The sequence below is a fragment of the Mustela lutreola genome, chromosome 9, assembly GCF_030435805.1.
Source record: "Mustela lutreola isolate mMusLut2 chromosome 9, mMusLut2.pri, whole genome shotgun sequence".
Lineage (NCBI taxonomy): Eukaryota > Metazoa > Chordata > Mammalia > Carnivora > Mustelidae > Mustela > Mustela lutreola.
The window spans coordinates 63416882-63434766 of record NC_081298.1 but is presented as its reverse complement, the minus strand read 5'-3'; the positions used below and the strand labels follow the sequence as shown (position 1 = coordinate 63434766).

Genomic DNA, 17885 nt, shown 5'->3' with positions numbered 1-17885 from the left:
TCTTGGGTCTTATTTGGCCTCCTCCATTTGATTGTATTTCCTGTGAAGAATTTGTATCTGACTGAGTTTATTCCTGTATGGTCAGTTGAAGTAGGGACTGCTGTGGTGGACTTGGCCAGGAAACCTCTGGGGAGAGATCCCCTGAGAGATCTGAAGGTTGTACCTCTTCTTTGAGATTGTGTTTACAAATCACTGAGTAGATTCATCATGCCATCTATCACTCATGACTTGGTCTTCATTGGCCTCCTAAGTATTCATTGAAAAACCATTTATTGCGGGGCTAACATGTGCAGGTGCTGTGTTAGGGATGTTAATTTTCCTGCCTCTAACTTAGAATCTAATAATTAGAGAGGTTCCACCTATGTGTTGTTGTTTTGGTAGTGGGCTTTTGGGGGGGGGGGGGTTGTTCCTTTAAAATAAAATTTCTTGAAGCATGGTACCCTGAAGGTTGGGGGTGGCCATACCTTCTGTTTGTCCAAGGCTGTTCTGGTTTACACCTCTTGTCCTAGCATACTTACGACTAGTGCCTTATTCATTATCAAGTGTCGTGTTTGGATGATAAATTAATATGGTCACCCCAGTGAAGGGGGAAGGGCGGGGAGAGTGATTGCTTGCTCAGCCGCTAGTGGGTGCTTTTGGTGGAGTCCATCTGTTGTTTGGGCTTCTCCCACGCTGTCAGGGCCACACCTGTTTGTTTTACTTGCCCAAGAGATAACAACCGTGCATTTGTTAGCTATAGCATGGTACTTAACCTACCGTAACAGGGCATCCAGGGTGATGGTGTTCTGGGGGCTTTTATTTTTTATTGAGAATGTGGGTTTTGTTGGTACTTACCAGAGTCTTTCTGACATCATTCTTCATGGGGTCATCATTGCAGTTACTCTGAATTCTGTAGAGGAGATTATAAGATATGGATGCTTAAACCCCAGTCCTGGGATTTTGACCTGGGTGAGTCCCAAGATGTATATTACAAAACAAAAACACCCAAAACAACAACAAAAATGGTGACTGACCATCACCTAGGGTTGAAGAACTCCTGCTCTGGTCTCTGATCAAGGACACTTGGCCCATGCCAGTACATACATATGTGAGTATTCTGGGGAAGGAGGGCTCTGGAAATTGTTGGGGATTTCCTGCTGCCCCCCCCCCCCCGGTTCAGCTCTATACCTTGTTTCCAAGGGTGTAAGGACCCAGTTTTAACAAATCTATTTTTTAAGAGAAACGTAAAATTAAAAAATCTGGGTTTTAGAAATGTGTAGCCTGTTCATTTTTGGAAATTTCAATTTTGAAAAAATGGACAAAAAGCACCCTCTGCCCTATAGGAAATGTGATGTTCAGATTAGCCTGTGAATTACCAGGGAGAAGAACCTTGCTATATTAGCATCTAGAAAGTGGCTTCAGGTCTTAGAACTCAGAAGAATTGCCTTTATAAGATGCCAGGATAATCTGAAATGGCAGAAGCACAACCACAACAGACAACACTCTGAAGCTCTGAATATGGCTCTGGCAATAGACTTCTGTTATTATTCAGCAATCAACTTGTGACCTTAGAGCCCGAGTAGTCTCCTGCAAATGTTAGTATGCAGTGAAGTGTGCACCATAAACTTAGGGATTTATTTTTTAATTAAAAATCTGTTATCTGCACCCCCACTCTCACCCCCTGCATCCTCTGAGTGTTGCCCTTACAGTAAGAAGGGAGACTTTGCTTTCAGTGCCTGGTTAGAAGGTCATAATCAGGTTCTGCCAACAGAGGCCTTAACACCTCAACCTTGGGGATGGGTTTTGCTGAAAATAAGCTGTGCAGTCAGGTGGAAAATGGAGAAATCTTGCAGCTCGTTTTGGTCCAGAGCCTCTGGTTTCGCTTCTCACAGCCCTCTCTCTCTAATCCAGGCCTGAGCGTTGCAGGAGGGTGAAGTAGGCCATGTTGAGAATGGTTTTGCTTGCCCAGAGGAAAGGTTCTGCTCTAGATCTAGATGTATGCTGGGTGGTGCCTGTTTGCACAGAGATATTCTTGGGGCACTGTGTCTGCTGTTGACAGGAAGGAGTGGAACATGTTGCTGTTATTGGAACTTGAATAGAACCACCATGTTGCCTGCAAGCCGCAGAGGATGCTGCTCTGGGTAAGGTAGTAGGCTAGTGTGGCGTACACTACGGTGCCCGTGAGTTTTTCTGTGTAAATGAATTCTGGCTCAGAATCTCCTGCAGAGTAAGTCATTCATCACCTTCTTCGGCTCTCTGCCCAAATGACAGGGTATCAGAGAGGCCTGCCTCCCTGACCACCATAATAAAGTAGCAACTATCCCTATCCTGGCACTCCCTCTCCTCTTCACTCTGCTAGGTTTTCCCCCTAGGTTTGTTTGTTTGTTTGTTTTGGTGCATCAGTACATATTCACAGCAGCGGCAAAGGTATACACTTGTTTATTGCTTGTGTCCCCTCTTAGAGTAAAGAACACAGACTTTATCTACTTTGTTCACAGTTGTATGCCTGGAGTGTGGACCTCAGAGCCATGAACATTTCATAGTGAGATTACCACACTTCTGAGAAGTTAAGTGGCTCATTCAAGGTCATAAATCTGTCTAGTCGCAGAATGAACAGTTGACTCAGATGATTGGAATTTTTGTTTACTTCTAGTATCTTGGATTTATCTTGGGAAAGCAAATTTTGATGTATCTGTGGCTTGAAGAGTTTCAACTCAGTGTTCTCTTTCTAACTACAGTTCTGTAGAGTAATTTTGGATGCCTGTATCTGTAGGTTGAAGAGAATGACTTCCCTGGAGCAGAACACCCATTGCTGTTTTGAGTTGATGAGACTTTGTGTCATCAGGGGGTTCAAAGGGAAGGACTGAACCACAGGGAGGAAAGAGTGGCACTGAGCATTTGTCCCGCCATCTCAAGTTAAGCGTGTTGAAGGACAGAGTTAATTAGACATTACATAGATTTGTGAGTGCTTACGTTCACTTATCCTGGATTTGCTTGGCCAGCACACTGTGTGAGGCCATGGCTTCTGATCCCTTAGACGGTTTGGTTTCAAAGTAAGCTTTTTCTGCTTTGCATCATTTTTCTGAGTCCTGCCCATTTATACTGATAGTTGCAGGCTTTTTGTAGACCCTAGTAATATTAGAATCCTGGGCAGGCACTGGGTAGGAGATGTCTTGTGCAGGTAGTAGAACTTGGGGGTGGCTTCTTAGCTACCATCAGGTTTCTCAGGGTGCCTTGGTCTGTGGCACCTGAGGCTGTGGAATGAGTAAGGGGTTGACCAAAAAGGATTAAGAAGAGTTGAAAGGAGAGGGCTTCCATAAAACAGCCCACTGAAAGTTTCCCTCTGCCTGAGGATGCAGGCAGGGAAGCGATTAAACTCATATGGAGGCACATACCAGCAACCTCTGACTGAATGCAGAATGCTAAGGCAATACTTCTTCCTATTTTCTATGGAAATATCTTATAAGCTATCAATTATCTTTATTCATTTTGACCAAGTTAAGTTTTAGGTGGACATGGTATGAGTTTGAGCATACTTTGACTTTGAGAACTTGAGGGATCATTTATGGTAAGCACCATTTCTGGTAAGAGATGCTATCAAATGGATCTCAAAGGGAAATTCTAATGGTGGGTTTTTTTTAAAGGAAGAATGAGGGAATTATGAGGAATGAATGGAATTCATGAATATGCTTATGGATATGCAGCATGAGCATGTTAAGAGTTGGATACAGACTCTGAAAACCAGGAGAACAAGTATGTCAGAGAACACACGAGGGAAGATTTATGCCCTCTACACTGTGTCAGTGCTGAGGACACAGCAGCAGAAGTAGCTCAGGTTCAGAAACTAGGTTATATTTGTATTTAAAAATTGTTCAGGGAGACAAAAAGCTGCTTATAGGATGACGTGTATCATAAATACATCTAGGTTCAAGGGCGGTGTTAGTGTTTGCTACTTGAAGTGCTGAGAAAAGGTAAGGAGCAGTTTGAAAACCTTCATTGAAAGTTGGGTTGGTGATAAGTAGGAAGGGACCGTGGATGGATCAAGAGCCCAGAATGGAATCTGAATGCCCTGCATGGTTTAATCTTGTCTTTTTCTTTCCTCTTCCTTTTCTTTCATTTTCTTTCTCCCTTCCCTTCCATTTTCTCTTTTCAAGTAATCTCTGCACCCAACATGGGACTCAAACTCACGACCCCAAGATCAAGAGTTGCATCCTTTACCAACGGAACCAGCCAGGCAGCCCAGTCTCTTGTCTTTTGATTTGTGTCTGAAACTTTAAAGTATTTTAACTGTCTAGGCCAATGAGAAGAGTTCGGTTTGAGTGCTTTAGTGATGTGTGAAATGATAAACTTCAGTATTCAATATTTACTTCAAGTAAATACTGAAATTCTAGTGTCCTGTGGATTTTGGGGAGAAACAAAGGAGAGCTTCTTGGTGGGGTAGGGGGTTAGTGATCGGAGAAGAAGGAAGGGAGCCCACAAAATTCTGTTTCCATCTTTTATTGTGGGTAAATGGTTAAACATTGTAATAAGCAAGCTTTTTACTCAAATTCACTGTTCTGTGTATGATACCTCCTGGAGTCCTGTAGGAATCATGGGAATCCTGGAACTCTTTGGGCTTCGGCACTGTGTCTGCTCTGGCTTCACAGTCTTTGGTGTGGTTTAGCCCTTTTGATTGTTATGCTGTGGTGTAACACTGGGCTCCCCAACTGGTCATTCACAAGGCTGCAGCTCCCTACTCTTGGCTCTTTCATATCTCCTCATTTGAGAAACCAAGAAGTTAAAACTATATATCAAAAAAAAAAAATAAAGACAGGATTCCCTGCTTTGGAGTTAGGAACTGGTGGTCACCTTACATAATGCCAAGGGAAGGCCAAAGAAAGAGGAGTTCAGTTTGAGGATTATGTTAAAGATAAATGTAGATCATTAGTATTGTGATAATTTAAAAAGGAAGTGTGGCATATGATGTGGTTTTAAGTAAGAAAATATTTCAGTGTCTAATAGTAAGTAGTTATAGGTACTATTAATTTGTATGGGTTCTCAAGAGAAAAATTCTGGTTGTATATTTTCTTTGAAATTTGAATTAATAGACATTAATTATGTTGTGATAGATCTATATAAGCAGGTTTATGTCTCCCTCTGCCCAAAGATATATCACATTGGAGGGAAACATCTTATCAGGACCATAGTAGTTTTGAAATTTGGAAGGTTTGACCTTTAAGGACCGGCCCCCTGCTTTGTAAGCTCATTTCAGAGATACCATGCTCAAGCGTGTTGATCTCTATGCCTATGACACTGCTGTACTGCCAGTGCTCCCAGTCATGATCCTGCCCCCTGGGAGGGACCAGGACCTATTGCAGAGGGTTTTGTTCATTACCATTTTACAGAGGAAGCAAATGAAGTCCAGAAGAGATGAAGTAACCGCCCTCAGGTCACCCTCCTAGTGTGTGGTGAAGTTGGGCTTCCAGTCTAGAGCTCCTGGCTTCAGTGCCTGCTTTGGGTGCTGTTCTTCTGCAGTATTTAAATATCTTACTATGTGAAAGAAAAGGAACTGATTTTTAAATTTTCTTATTTTTTTCCCTTAAAAATATGAATAGAAAATTTTATCATGATAATATCAGTCATATAGAAAAGTAGAGAAAGATGAACTCACCATTTTTTGTAGCTTGAAAGAGTCAACAAATATTATAATAATGTTTATTATGTGCAGTTCTTGCTGTGAGAGCACTTTAGTAGGGAATATGTGTTCTAAGAGTTATGTTATTGTATCTCTGTTGGTCATTTTCTTTTGTCCAATGCTTAGTTAAATTGCCATCAGGAGTATAGTATTTTAATGTATCTTGACAGAGTCATGCAATCAAATTTCAGTTCTAGCATTAGCACATTTACTACTTAGCTGTTGAATGTAGTATACCATATCTCATAGTGGCTAGTAACTTTATACATATATTTGCCTATAGTAAAGGATTGGTGTTTGTTATGCCATTAGACATTCTTTTGTTATTTTAAACTAAAATTGCTGAATCTAAAGTCATTTGAGTTTTTCAGATAATTAGGGGGCAAGGCAGTTGCATATGTGTATTAAATGTTGGTGATAGCTTGTTTATAGAATCCCAAATCTCTTTGTTTTAGATGCTTGGATTTGAAGAGTTTCCAGTGCATTTTCTTTTACAATTAATGTAAGAATAGGTATGCTGATTTTTTTTGTCCTTTGTATTTTCTGAATGCTTACTATTGGTGCTTTTTAAATTTTCTAGTTTCCCTCTTTAAATAATGATTCCTCACACTTGATACTGTAATCTAGCCGCTGGCTTACATGTGTACCATACTACGGGGCTGTTGCCTCCTTGGAAAGGGGCACTGTCCTTTTAAAGCAGCCTTGCTATGTGTCTTTAAAAAGCAGTGCCCTTTCTTCCCTCCTCACCCACTGCCCAGCCACATCCCTCCCTGTCTTTGAAGGAATTACACATAAACTGTCATGGCAGTATTTCTTTTCTTGCCCCTTTCATGTATGTGTCCATCCAAATGGTCTCCACTTCTCAGCATGAAGGTGCTTTTTGCTACAGTGCTGGCTCACCTAACTGGAACTTGCTTGCTCTCTGGCCAGCAAGCTCCCCCATCCCCAACTCCTGCCAAATCTGTTCTAGAACACAGCTGAAAATGACAGAACAAGCATGCAAAACCCGTATGACTGAGCCCTTTCTTTGTAGGAGTCAGAATATTACCACCTTATGTAATGTTGCCTGAGGCTGTTGCGTAATTGCAAGGACAGGTTAGTAATTGATGTTCGTCATGATTTCCCTGAGCCATTAAGAAACGTAACTTCAATGTACTCAAGATTTCAGGGTTTGGAAAGATTTCCATCCAGACTGGGCTCTTAAAGAAAAAAGATGTATGCATCAAAATGACTCACTTATTGGGGAGTGGGCACTAGATAACAGTTTTTCATGCTGTTTATTTTGATTGTAATTCTTTGTAGAAGTTAAATCTGTACATTCTCTGCTACTGAGGCATACTTGTCCTTAAAGGGAGTATTGTTCCAGGTAAGATAGCTCCAACCTAAGAAAGGCACAATTCTGTATTGAGGTCTTTAATTTTAAACTCTTGAGAGAATAGGAGCACTCTCTTTTTATTAAATTGCAAGTCTGGACTGATCTAACACTCATATATTCCTCTACTTTCTCTGTCTTCCTACTCATCCACAGCCCTGATCATGGAAGGGAGGAAGAGGCAGATAAACAGATGTTGACTGTAATGAGAAATATTAGTGACAAGGATGAAATGTCCAAAAAAATGAACCTGCTTACTTCATACTTGTTTGGGCTGTGGAGTGTGATAGGTGTCGATAGGGTCATGTTGCCATTATTCCTGCTCTGTTCTGAGGAGGTGTTCAGAAGACTGAGGTTATTTCCTGAAGTGCTCTGAGCTCTCTCTCTCAAGTTAATTATGTGGTTCCTTATCTTAAATGGCTTATGGAGTGCTGTCTGGGTAATACGCCTCTTCTCTTTGGTTGAGTTTTGGAATTTTCACATACACTTCCTAGAAAAGAGCACTCAGGAGTTGGGGGACTGTTGTTTTGGGTTTACAGTGCAGAACCTGTGAAGCTGGTCTTTGCCTTTGGGTTGGATGGATGTGGGATCTTAGAGTGGTGAGTGGGTTACCCAGTGCTGAGCTCATGCCATTCACCACATGGTCATGTAGGTTCATATTTGTCCTTTAAAATAAGGAAATATAAGAGGGAGCAGATTGGAATTAAAAAAAAAAGTTTCATCTTTATTAGGGCAGTTTCAGGTTCATAGCAAAATTGAGAGGAAGATAACTGAGATTTCTATATACCCCTTGTTTCCACATGTGCATAACCTTCCCCATTATGACATCCCCCACCAGAGTGGCACATTTTGTACAATTGATGAATCTACATTGACATGTTGTAATCAGTTAGAGTCCATAGTTTACATTAGGGTTGCTCTTGGTGTTGTACATTCTGTGGGTTTGGACAGATGTATAATGACCTGTATCCATCAATATGTATACCATCAATATGGTAGAGTACAAGTTAACTTCCCTAAAAATCCCCTGTGCTCTGCTTGTTCACCCTCCCTTCCCCTGTTGGAATTCTTAAGTTGAACTATGTGTGATGTGATAAGATGTCTTGGGGAGAAACTTGGCACACCAGGGGCATAGTCGAACTGGTGTGTGTCCTTCCTGGGTATACTCTCTTGGCTATAAAATCAGCAGTTTTGTTAACTAGGCTTGCCATCCTTTTAGCTCCTGAGCATTTCAGGACATAACTTCTTTGTTTTTATTATAAACATATTTGACATTTCTTAGAACTCATGTGTTATAAATCTAACCTTCACATAGCAAACCCCCCAGCTAAGACAATGAATGAGTGTATATGTGACAGTAAGTAAATACTGTGTAGTCCAAAAAGGATATGAGAGCTTGAGTTTGGGCTTTTTAATACAAGCTTGGAAAAGTGATTTCCAAACTTGAGAATGCAGAAGAATCACTAGAGACTGGCTTAAAAAGTCTTGGAATCCTATACCCCACTTAATGGAATTCTCTTGTGTGGGCCTGGGATGGAGCCTGGAAATCTATACATCATGGGTGGAAGTGAGTGATTTTTGTAATTGAATTTGACTACTTAATAGGAATATTTAACATCTCTCTATTCCCATAGTAAATCCCTTATTTCTAAAATATTACATGTGCAAACCAAAAAAACACCACTAAAAAATCATTAAGATCAAGTAACAGCTCCCAAGTTGGATGGGAATGAGGAGCAGCTGGTCATTGCCCATTCTGTGGCAGGCACACACATCACCCCATGATGGAATGCCCTCTTCTGACTAAGTGGGAGACTGGCATCTTCTTGGTTGGGTGCAGAGTAGAAAGAGCTCTTTTTGTCCTTAAATGTTTGGAGAGAAGTGATGCAGTTTTGTGACAGATCTTCTAGTCCTGGGTGAGTTGCTGAGTTCTCCCCCTTCCTCCACGCCAGTTGATACCTGCCTAAACTGTTCCTTTCTGGGATTCGGTAAGGAGTATTTACAGTTTAGACATCAAGGGATCCACCTCTTGTCCTTTGATGATCTTCGAGAGCATCTGGGCAACAATTAAAGACCCTGCTGTAGCCTCCATGATGGGTCTACACTATTAGCCTCACCGTGATGGTCTCTTTAACAACACCTTTTTGCACCTTGTGCTAGAGCAGAGCAATTGCTCTCACACTGTCCTGTTTCGTAAGTGTTTCTGCTCCAGAGTACAGTGTTTCTCTGTCACCAGGTTAGTGCCCCTTCTTGTGGATTTTTTTAATGTCCCTCTAAATTATAAACTTCCTGAGGGCTGATGGGGTGTTTTAGCTCCCCTGGCAGCATAGGGGATGTCCTGGGCACTGGTTAAATATAGTCAGTCTTCAGTTTACTGAATTTTGGTGTGGGTGGGTTTTTCTGTTAAGCAAATAAGAAAACCAGTATCAGGAAGTTAATCTCTGGAGTTTTTGTTTCAGGTTAAAGTCAGCAGAAAGGAGAATTCTGATCTCCAATATTTATTGAAAGAAAATTTATGGTGAGGTAATGAAGGAACAGACAAGCCCATTACCAGTTTCAGAAAGCCAAGAATGAGAATGAGGGACTTGAATGTGTTCACATATGCCTTCAGATTTCCTAAAGAATTCCTTCAGGATATTCTTTCATTGACTTTTCTGATTTATCATAAGAGAGGAAAGTCCAGGGATTGAGAGTAAGTTTTTGTTATTGATTACTGCATTTCCATGTTTGATTATAACCACTTAAAATATTTATGTTATAGAATAGTATACTCAGCAGCTCTTATATAAGTTGGTTTAATGGGAAGTTTGTGGTCATTTCTATTTTAAAGTTTACAGCACTTAACTGCATAATCCTCCCAAAGCTTCAGTTTCTCTATCTATGAAATGGGGACATTGGTACCTATGTTGGGTTATTTCAGGAGTAAATGAAAGTGCACAGAAAGTGCTTTGGTCACTACATGCCCCCAAAGTAGGGACCTCCTGGGGCCTTGTGTCCTGTTCTTATGGTGCTATCTCTAGTACTAGATGCTTCCTGGGTATCATAAGGATCATGCTTGCTAGAGTTGAGGCTGTAAGCGTGCACCCCTCTGGGTTGTTGAGAGAAGATATTTGTTGTTCCTGAATTGTTTACTTACCTTGCAAAGTGTCATAAATTTAATAGAGTTTTCTTCTCTAATAGTCTATTCTCTCAGTCCGAATGAGTACAAAACCTTCATGATTCTGTGAAGAAAGGCCAGAGTTTAGTAGGAAACTCTGAGTGCAGAAAAGGAGCTGCTAAGGTCCAGTACACGTCCTTGTTCAGGTACGAGATGCTGATGCCATACAACGACAAGGGATGATTGTTGTCAAACAGGAGCATGACCATCCCTGAGGAGAGGAGTCTTGAGTTAAGGACTTGGTTTTTCATTTCTTCGATTCATTTGCACCTCCTCTAAGTTTCCTCTTATGAGTGAGACCATCAGATTTTGCCTTTAAATAAGCATATTTATTTGTCAGATGTATTTTAATGGAGTTTCCTGGGGGTCTAGGTAAAGATTATGTAGCATGTCGGGGTGCCTGGGTGGCTCAGTGGGTTAAAGCCTCTGCCTTCAGCTCAGGTCATGATCTCAGGGTCTTGGGATCGAGCCCCACATCCGGATCTCTGCTCAGCAGAGAGCCTGCTTCCCCCCTCTCTCTGCCTGCCTCTCTGCCTACTTATGAGCTTTCTCTCTCTGTCAAATAAATAAGTAAAATCTTTAAAAAAAAAAAAAAAAGATTATGTAACTTGAGTTAGTTACCTGGTAGTTGGTGATTTGCCTTCTTTTTCCTCTTGGGATTTAAAAGCTTCCGTTGAATGTTGTTTCTTCCACCACTAGGTTCCTCTTTGTGGATTAGGGACAGGCTTTTAGAGGCAGACAGACAGGCTGCCACAGTGCCCTGCATTTTAAAACCATGTTTTGTGTGTGTATTTTCTCTTATAACATGTACATAAATTAATGCATATTTGCAGATGCAGGGTATCAGTTCTGACTCTTTTAATAAACATGAAGGAGAGTTAGAAATTAGGCTTCTCCTTAGATTGAACATCTGCCAAGAATAGTTTGAGTTTTCCTTTCTAAAAAAGAAACATTCATTTCATTCATTTAAAAACATTTTAAACATTCATTTAAAAACCAAAAATCAAATGTTGCAGAGGTTCTTTTCCTAAAGGGGACAATTCTGGTTAGTGTGGGCCAATCTGACTTTGTGTCAAATAATATTTATTGCAGCAATGATTTTTATTCCAAATCTTGGTAACCCTTTAAGAGCATTGAGGGGAAATAATTTAAGCTATTTCTTTAAAAACAAAGGACCTCAAAGCAGGAATTTGACAAGTTGATAGAAATGGTAGGAGCCCGTCGCTTGCATTTTATAAATTATTGTGGAAAGACAATCCTGCTGCCATTATACATGGGCAGATAACTTAATAGCATTCACCTCAGCATTCTTCATCTGTAGAATAGGATAATGGCCTGTTTTGCTGGCCTTCAAAAAAATTTCTAGGTGTCATAGTTATGAATGGTATTTGGGGGTTTTCCTCATTTGATGACTTGTAAGTGCATTAATGTTCACATGTTACCTCATATAAAAAGCCAGGGGCCTTTAGACTCTCCCTTCTGGCATTTTATAACACTGGATGGGACATCATGTCCAAGAAATGAGGTAACAGGCCAAGAGAATCAAGTTCATAAATGGATGTTAGCTATGTGTATTTAGTGCTGACCAAATAATATACTGGCATGTTCTGAAAGTGGATGATATGGTAGAAAGAAAGGTCCTATTAATATTAATTTGCAAACCTCTCCATGCACAGGGTAAGCATTTCAGTGACAGAACATGCTGGATCCAGACTCTGGTGGTCATATTGGTCATCTGTAGGGAGCAAACTTCATGAAGCAGCCTTTAAGAGATGGTGTAGAGGTCAGAGTGGAATGATAATAGTCTAGATGTGTAGCCTCAGACTTCAGTGAAATCATGCCTTTGCTTATATCCGTGAGTCCCTAGCACAATGCAGTTGGTTATGATTATGTGTATTTTCTCTTCATGTGCTACTGAGTGCCATTCGTTACAGCTCTAAAGTGATGCCATGGGAGCATGGGCAGGGCCTCCCTGATGGCTGGGGACACTTAGCTTTTGTAGACTTAAGCTTATAACCCACCCCTAGATGAAGGAACCTTTACTATGTTCTCTCTGGGGTAGTGTTGAGTAAATTACAGACAGACTTTTAGCCTCTCAACCACTCTTCATATGATCTCCTTTGCACACAATTACACACATATAGATGTTTGGTGCATTTCAATCCCAGCTGTAGTTTTTCTCCTCAGTCTGTTTGCTCACCATTTTGGTTCTTTTTTGCAAAGATGATGCATCTGAGTAGATAGATTATTATTTCTTTTTCTGATTTGGAGGTTTTCTTTTTGTTTCTTTTTTAAAAAATAATTAGGGAAGTACATTACTTTAGTATCCTACTGCCTTTCCCCCTATTGGCCATGCCCTTTAAAAATGAGAAATGGATGGGGCGCCTGGGTGGCTCAGTGGGTTAAGCCGCTGCCTTTGGCTCAGGTCATGATCTCAGGGTCCTGGGATCGAGTCCCGTATCAGGCTCTCTGCTCAGCAGGGAGCCTGCTTCCTCCTCTCTCTCTCTGCCTACTTGTGATCTCTCTCTGTCAAATAAATAAATAAAAACTTAAAAAAAAATGAGAAATGGACTTAAATTGACTGGGGTTATGGTAGTTGCAAGGGGAATTAAAGAGAAAGCATTAGCATAGGCCTCTGGTGGGAGTGGATCTCTTATCTTAGAGCCCATTATATGCCAGATATGATGGCCAGAGCTTCATGTACTTTATGCATTTTTTTTCTAGCCTTCCTATTCTAAAAAGAACATTAGAATCCTACAATAATCCTAGGAAGCTTTCTCAAGGAAATTTACAGTAATGAAGTGGTAGCAGAGAAATGAAAGCCTAACTCTGCCAGAATCCCAAATTCATTTCTTTCATTATGTTGTCTTATTTCTTATAAAAGTGGGAGACAGAATTCTTTGTTTCCTGATTTAAATTTAAGTTTAAATTTAAAATGGACCTAATTTTGGAAGACCTGGCATGCGTTAGTGAAGGCTAGTGCCTTTGCATGGTCCACCCTCTGGACACAAAAATAATTGATTAGTTGTTAGGTCCTGATTCTCCAGTCCCTTAGTAAGGGAAACTCACGTTCTGTGTAAAGCAAGTACTGAATGAATTCACAACTCTAAGCTTTTATGCCACTATCAAACCCTAAGTTCTGAGAATAATCCTGTGGTCTTGAGTTCAGGCACAGAGGGAAATACTTCTACATTACATAAATATCTGGAGTGGTTTTTTTTCCATAGGCCCATGGATTTTCTTCATCTGTAAGGATCCTAAATTATCAGGTACTCAGAAGACCTTCCCCTCCCCCACACCTCACCTAACACATTGCCAGCACAATTTACCCCTTTAAAGAACAAAAGCTGGGGGGCAATTCTTGTGACATTTTCTTTCATCTTTTGATTCTGTCAGCAAGAAGTTTGCTTTAGTAATTTGGAAATAACCCCACTGCAGGAAGAGTAATCAGGTATGTGTTACTAGTTTTGAGGGCTTCGTGGGTGCTACGGAGATAGATGATCTTTGTGTCCCTTATATAGAAAGCACCGGAAGGTTACTTAATACTTTGTTCCATTAAGTTTTCCTCTTTGTTCTTGGATTTAAGGAAATCATAATTTGGCTTCATGATTGTGTTAACCAATTGGTCATGGGAGTTGTTTTGATACTATGCTAATAAATTAATTTTCTGTCTTCAATTTAGGGAAACAAAGTCCAATTGTATTTTATTACCGTATTTATTATTTTATTTACCACTCATGTGTACTACACTGTTCTTTGCATCTTTGTTATTTTTCATGATAAACATGTGAAGTGGGCACCACTGTTCCCCTCTTAGACAGGAGGTTGAGGCACTGTTATGTTACCTTATGCAGGCCAAGGGGACAGGAAGTGTGGACACAGTGTTGATGCTGTAGTCCATGCTCTGTGTCACTGTCCTTTAGCTTTGGGATCCTGCCAATGCCCATGACATGGACAGCTCAGTTTCCAAAAAGGCTGAGGTTACAGATCCAAAACACACATAGGCAAAAATTTTAAATAAGTGATTCAGGAATGCATATTATCAAAAAATACTAAGTCTTGGACAGACAGGTAGTTAAAAAAAAATGGCAGTGGAATCAGAGATATGGGAGACCATATAATGTTCATAAATTACCACTTTCATGACACACCGTTGTGTTCTACTCTGCATCTCTGGGTTGGGGCTTCTATAGAGGTCGAATGGTTTCTTAGATCATTTTGTACGCTGTATGGGAACATAGATACAGGGCAGCATTTTCTTGCAGGACTGTGGATTACTCAGCTGTGAATACAGGAAGGGTGCCAGACTGTTAAGCAGGCTGTGTGACGATGTTGGGGATGGTGTGGTGATGGAGTACTGAAGCCACAGTTGAGAGGACAGTTCAGATCTGCGGAGACTGACTGATGGAAAAGCGTGCGTGCATGTGGAATGGTAGCTGGGAAATAGCTGACAGGGCAGGAGGCAGTACCTTGAGCCGTGGACCAATGTGGAGCCAGCCTGCTTGCCTCAGAATTTGAGACTGTCTAAACTGCAGGTGTGTGTGTTGTGGGAGGTGGTGCCCCCTACTTGCATGGATGCACTTTTGAAGGCCAGGAAGGTAATTCGCTTTGTGTGTGTGGGGGGGGGTGGTGTCTGTGGGTGGGTGAGAGTTGCAATGAGATTCCTGGCCTGTGGATTTTATTTGTCCTGGTTACCTGTATGTTACATTGTTGTATAGTTCCTGCTGGTGAACTCCTGGTCCATTGCAGGACTCCCTATCACTGTGACCTTATACAGTTGAGATGTAATTGTAATTGTAATACAGTGTCATTTTCATGGAGTTGTTTTGTCCAAGATGTAACTTGAGTTCATGGGTAAGCTTTCCATACTAAATGGAGAGCTTTTCTTAGGTTTCAAGTTCTAAAGTTCGTAACTATTCAACATGAGACCACAAGAGAGGCAGGCTCTTGGAAGCTATGGGGATGTTCTTTCTGTTTTACATTTGTTGAGAAAAGACTCTTGTCCACAAAGTCCTGAAGTACATCAAGCTCAGGAGATGGATAGCTCTGTGTTACTCACCTGAGAAATGGCTAGCAGAACACTGCAAAGAGTGGATGGAGGGACACAGAGCTGACAGGAATTAAAACTAGTCCTGTTCATCTGGGTGTGAGATTGACTTGACATTGGTTTGAAATGCCCAGGGATATAAATAATAGTTTTAGGTCCTAGGTCAGGAGTTAGACTATCACTGCACCATCCCTATCTCTTTTACACTTCCTTATTCTGGGTAATTATTCTCCCAACTTCCCTATCTTGGAACTGCAGGAAAGCTTCAAAGAAGACTCTCAGGTAACTTTTTTGTAAAATCGAGTAATGAGTCTTAGGAGTACACTAGGGAAAAATGGCTACTATCCATTTCTGAAAATAAAGATTAAGAGGCTTTTTTGGGTCATTTCATTCATGTAGAATGTTAAGAAAGAAAACGTGATTGAGTTGATGTGTAGAAGAAAATATTATTTAAGTTGCTTAGGTTGAGAGGTAATGATAGGTAAATTGAACCTGAGAAGAAAGGAATTGATACTTTATCAAAACTCATTGGCTCTACCACTTCTTTTGTTTATTAAGTGGAGTTCATTGGCATTACAACCCATATTGTTGTACTGGAGGTCATGGGACTATTTCATCATTACTTTGGGAAAAAAATACAAAAGAAATGATACATGTAATGATTTATTGAAACTTCAACCATTCTTTTCTAATGATCACGGAAAAACAGTGGTGCCAATTTTCTTCCTTTTTCTGTTTTTCAGGGTCGACATGTTAAAACAGGTCAGCTGGCAGCCATCAAAGTTATGGATGTCACTGAGGTAAGGTTGGGTCGCAAATAATTTTAAAGAAATCCTTCTATAAAAGCAAGATCCTCTTGTCCCTCCAATCCCTAGTGTAATGGTATTGTTCTGTTTGTAGCATTGATTTTGAACAAATCCCCCCTCCCCCCCACTCCCACCCTGGTGACATGGTGGGTTCATAAGGTCCAGCAGACTAGTTGGCTTAAATTGTTGCAGATGGTCCCCAAGTAACTAGGAGTCAGTAGCATTTTCTTTAAATAAAAACAAAAAAACCCCCAAAAACAAAAACAAAAAACTGAGTGATGTCATCCTTGGCAGCTTAATGGGCCATAATTGGAAACATCTTCTCTAATGCAAAAGAAAAGATTTGAGAAGGGATTGTGGAGGTCACATGAATAGGGAGATAGAGGGTTGTGGGGTGGGGAAAAGCTTCTCTAGGGTATTAGGCCACATTTGGGCCATTTCTTTTATTTTTAACATGGGGAAAGAAAACAGACCCAGCCAAGTTCCCAGAGGTTTGAAAACAGAAACATCTGTTAGAATGCTGAGCAGATTGTTGGCAAAATTTAGTAGCAAAAAATAGTTCTTGAAATGGTCACATGAGGATTTACTCTGTAGCTTTAGATGGGAAAGAGGAGAGATTAATTTACACAAAAGTAAGTGTATATGTTCCTGTGAGTGTACATACATGCTCAAGTCCATACTTAGACTTTTTAAAAAGGACCATGGACTGTAGTGAATAAAATTTGTCTTACTTTAAATTATTTTTATCTGAAATCTTACTTAATCATTCTCTTGGTTTCTTTTGACTTGCCTAGTTATGAATAAGATTTACCATGATCTATCACAGATTCTAGAGAGAGTTAGGTAGCAGCCATGGGGATCTAGGATATCTTTTTTAAAATTTATTTTTACTTCTTTTTGAGAGAGAGAGCATGCATGCGAGGACACGTGTGCAGGGACCAGGGGAGGGGGCAGAGGGAGAGGGTGAGAATCTCAAATAGGGGCTTGATCTCACGACCCTGAGATCATGACCTAAGCCAAAATCAGTAGTTGGACACTTAGCTGCCTGAGCCACCCGGTCGCCCTGATTTGGGTTATCTTTATATCAAGCTATAGTTTCCCCACTTCTGGGGTTGGTCTGGGGAAATAATGGCTAAACCATCAGGTGTGCAGTCGAGCATTCTAGAGTAGTTTCTTCCTCCGTCCTTTTCTCTCCTTGGTCTTTAAGAACATGCTCATCTCCAGTGTGCATGTTTGTTAGTAAGAATTAGAAAACATTGTTACCTGTGGACTATGGGACAAATTATAGAACTTCCTACAGATATTTGAAGATGGGACATTTTATGAGATGGCAGCTCTCTTTTTTTCTGCCAGAGAGAATACTGGAGACTTTATAATGAAAAGGTATCCATTGCTTTGTTGAGTGGCCTAAAGTTTCTTGTATTCTACTGTGGTAAAGGACTCTTCTGTTGTTTTATAGTGAGCCTATCTTGGTGTACAGCTTGGGGAAATTGGATGCTTTCCAGTTAAATATTATTTTTAAGATTATTTTAAAGAGTGGTGAAGAACCAAAATTTTAATTGTGATTTAAGTACAATAGTTAAGTTACTTATTTCTGAAGTGCCCTCTGTGAATGGAATGATGGATGGCACCTTCCTCTCAAGCCTCCATTCTTGCCACTGGGCATGGTGCTGGTGCCACGGTGGGAAAAGGTGTAGCTGGAGCCCGTGTTCTTTGGCATTTATTGACACACTTCTTGACTTGTTTGTTAGCAGACTGGGCATCATTCTGAATGTAAGCTTTAGGGATTTTATGAAGCATTTGGAAGTTCTGAGAGTTACATATTTTTTTTTCCTCTTTCCTTCTTGACT

General features: G+C 40.6%; 1 protein-coding gene across 50 annotated transcripts in view; it reads left to right on the top strand.

Annotated features, from left to right (window-relative positions):
• MAP4K4 (mitogen-activated protein kinase kinase kinase kinase 4) overlaps positions 1–17885 on the top strand; it is a 191749-nt gene that overhangs the window by 68666 nt on the left and 105198 nt on the right. For all 50 annotated transcript variants that reach the window (XM_059134423.1, XM_059134464.1, XM_059134454.1 and 47 more), the window contains exon 3: positions 15973–16029. In XM_059134423.1, the coding sequence (XP_058990406.1) occupies positions 15973–16029 (57 nt within the window). The remainder of the gene's footprint in view (positions 1–15972; positions 16030–17885) is intronic.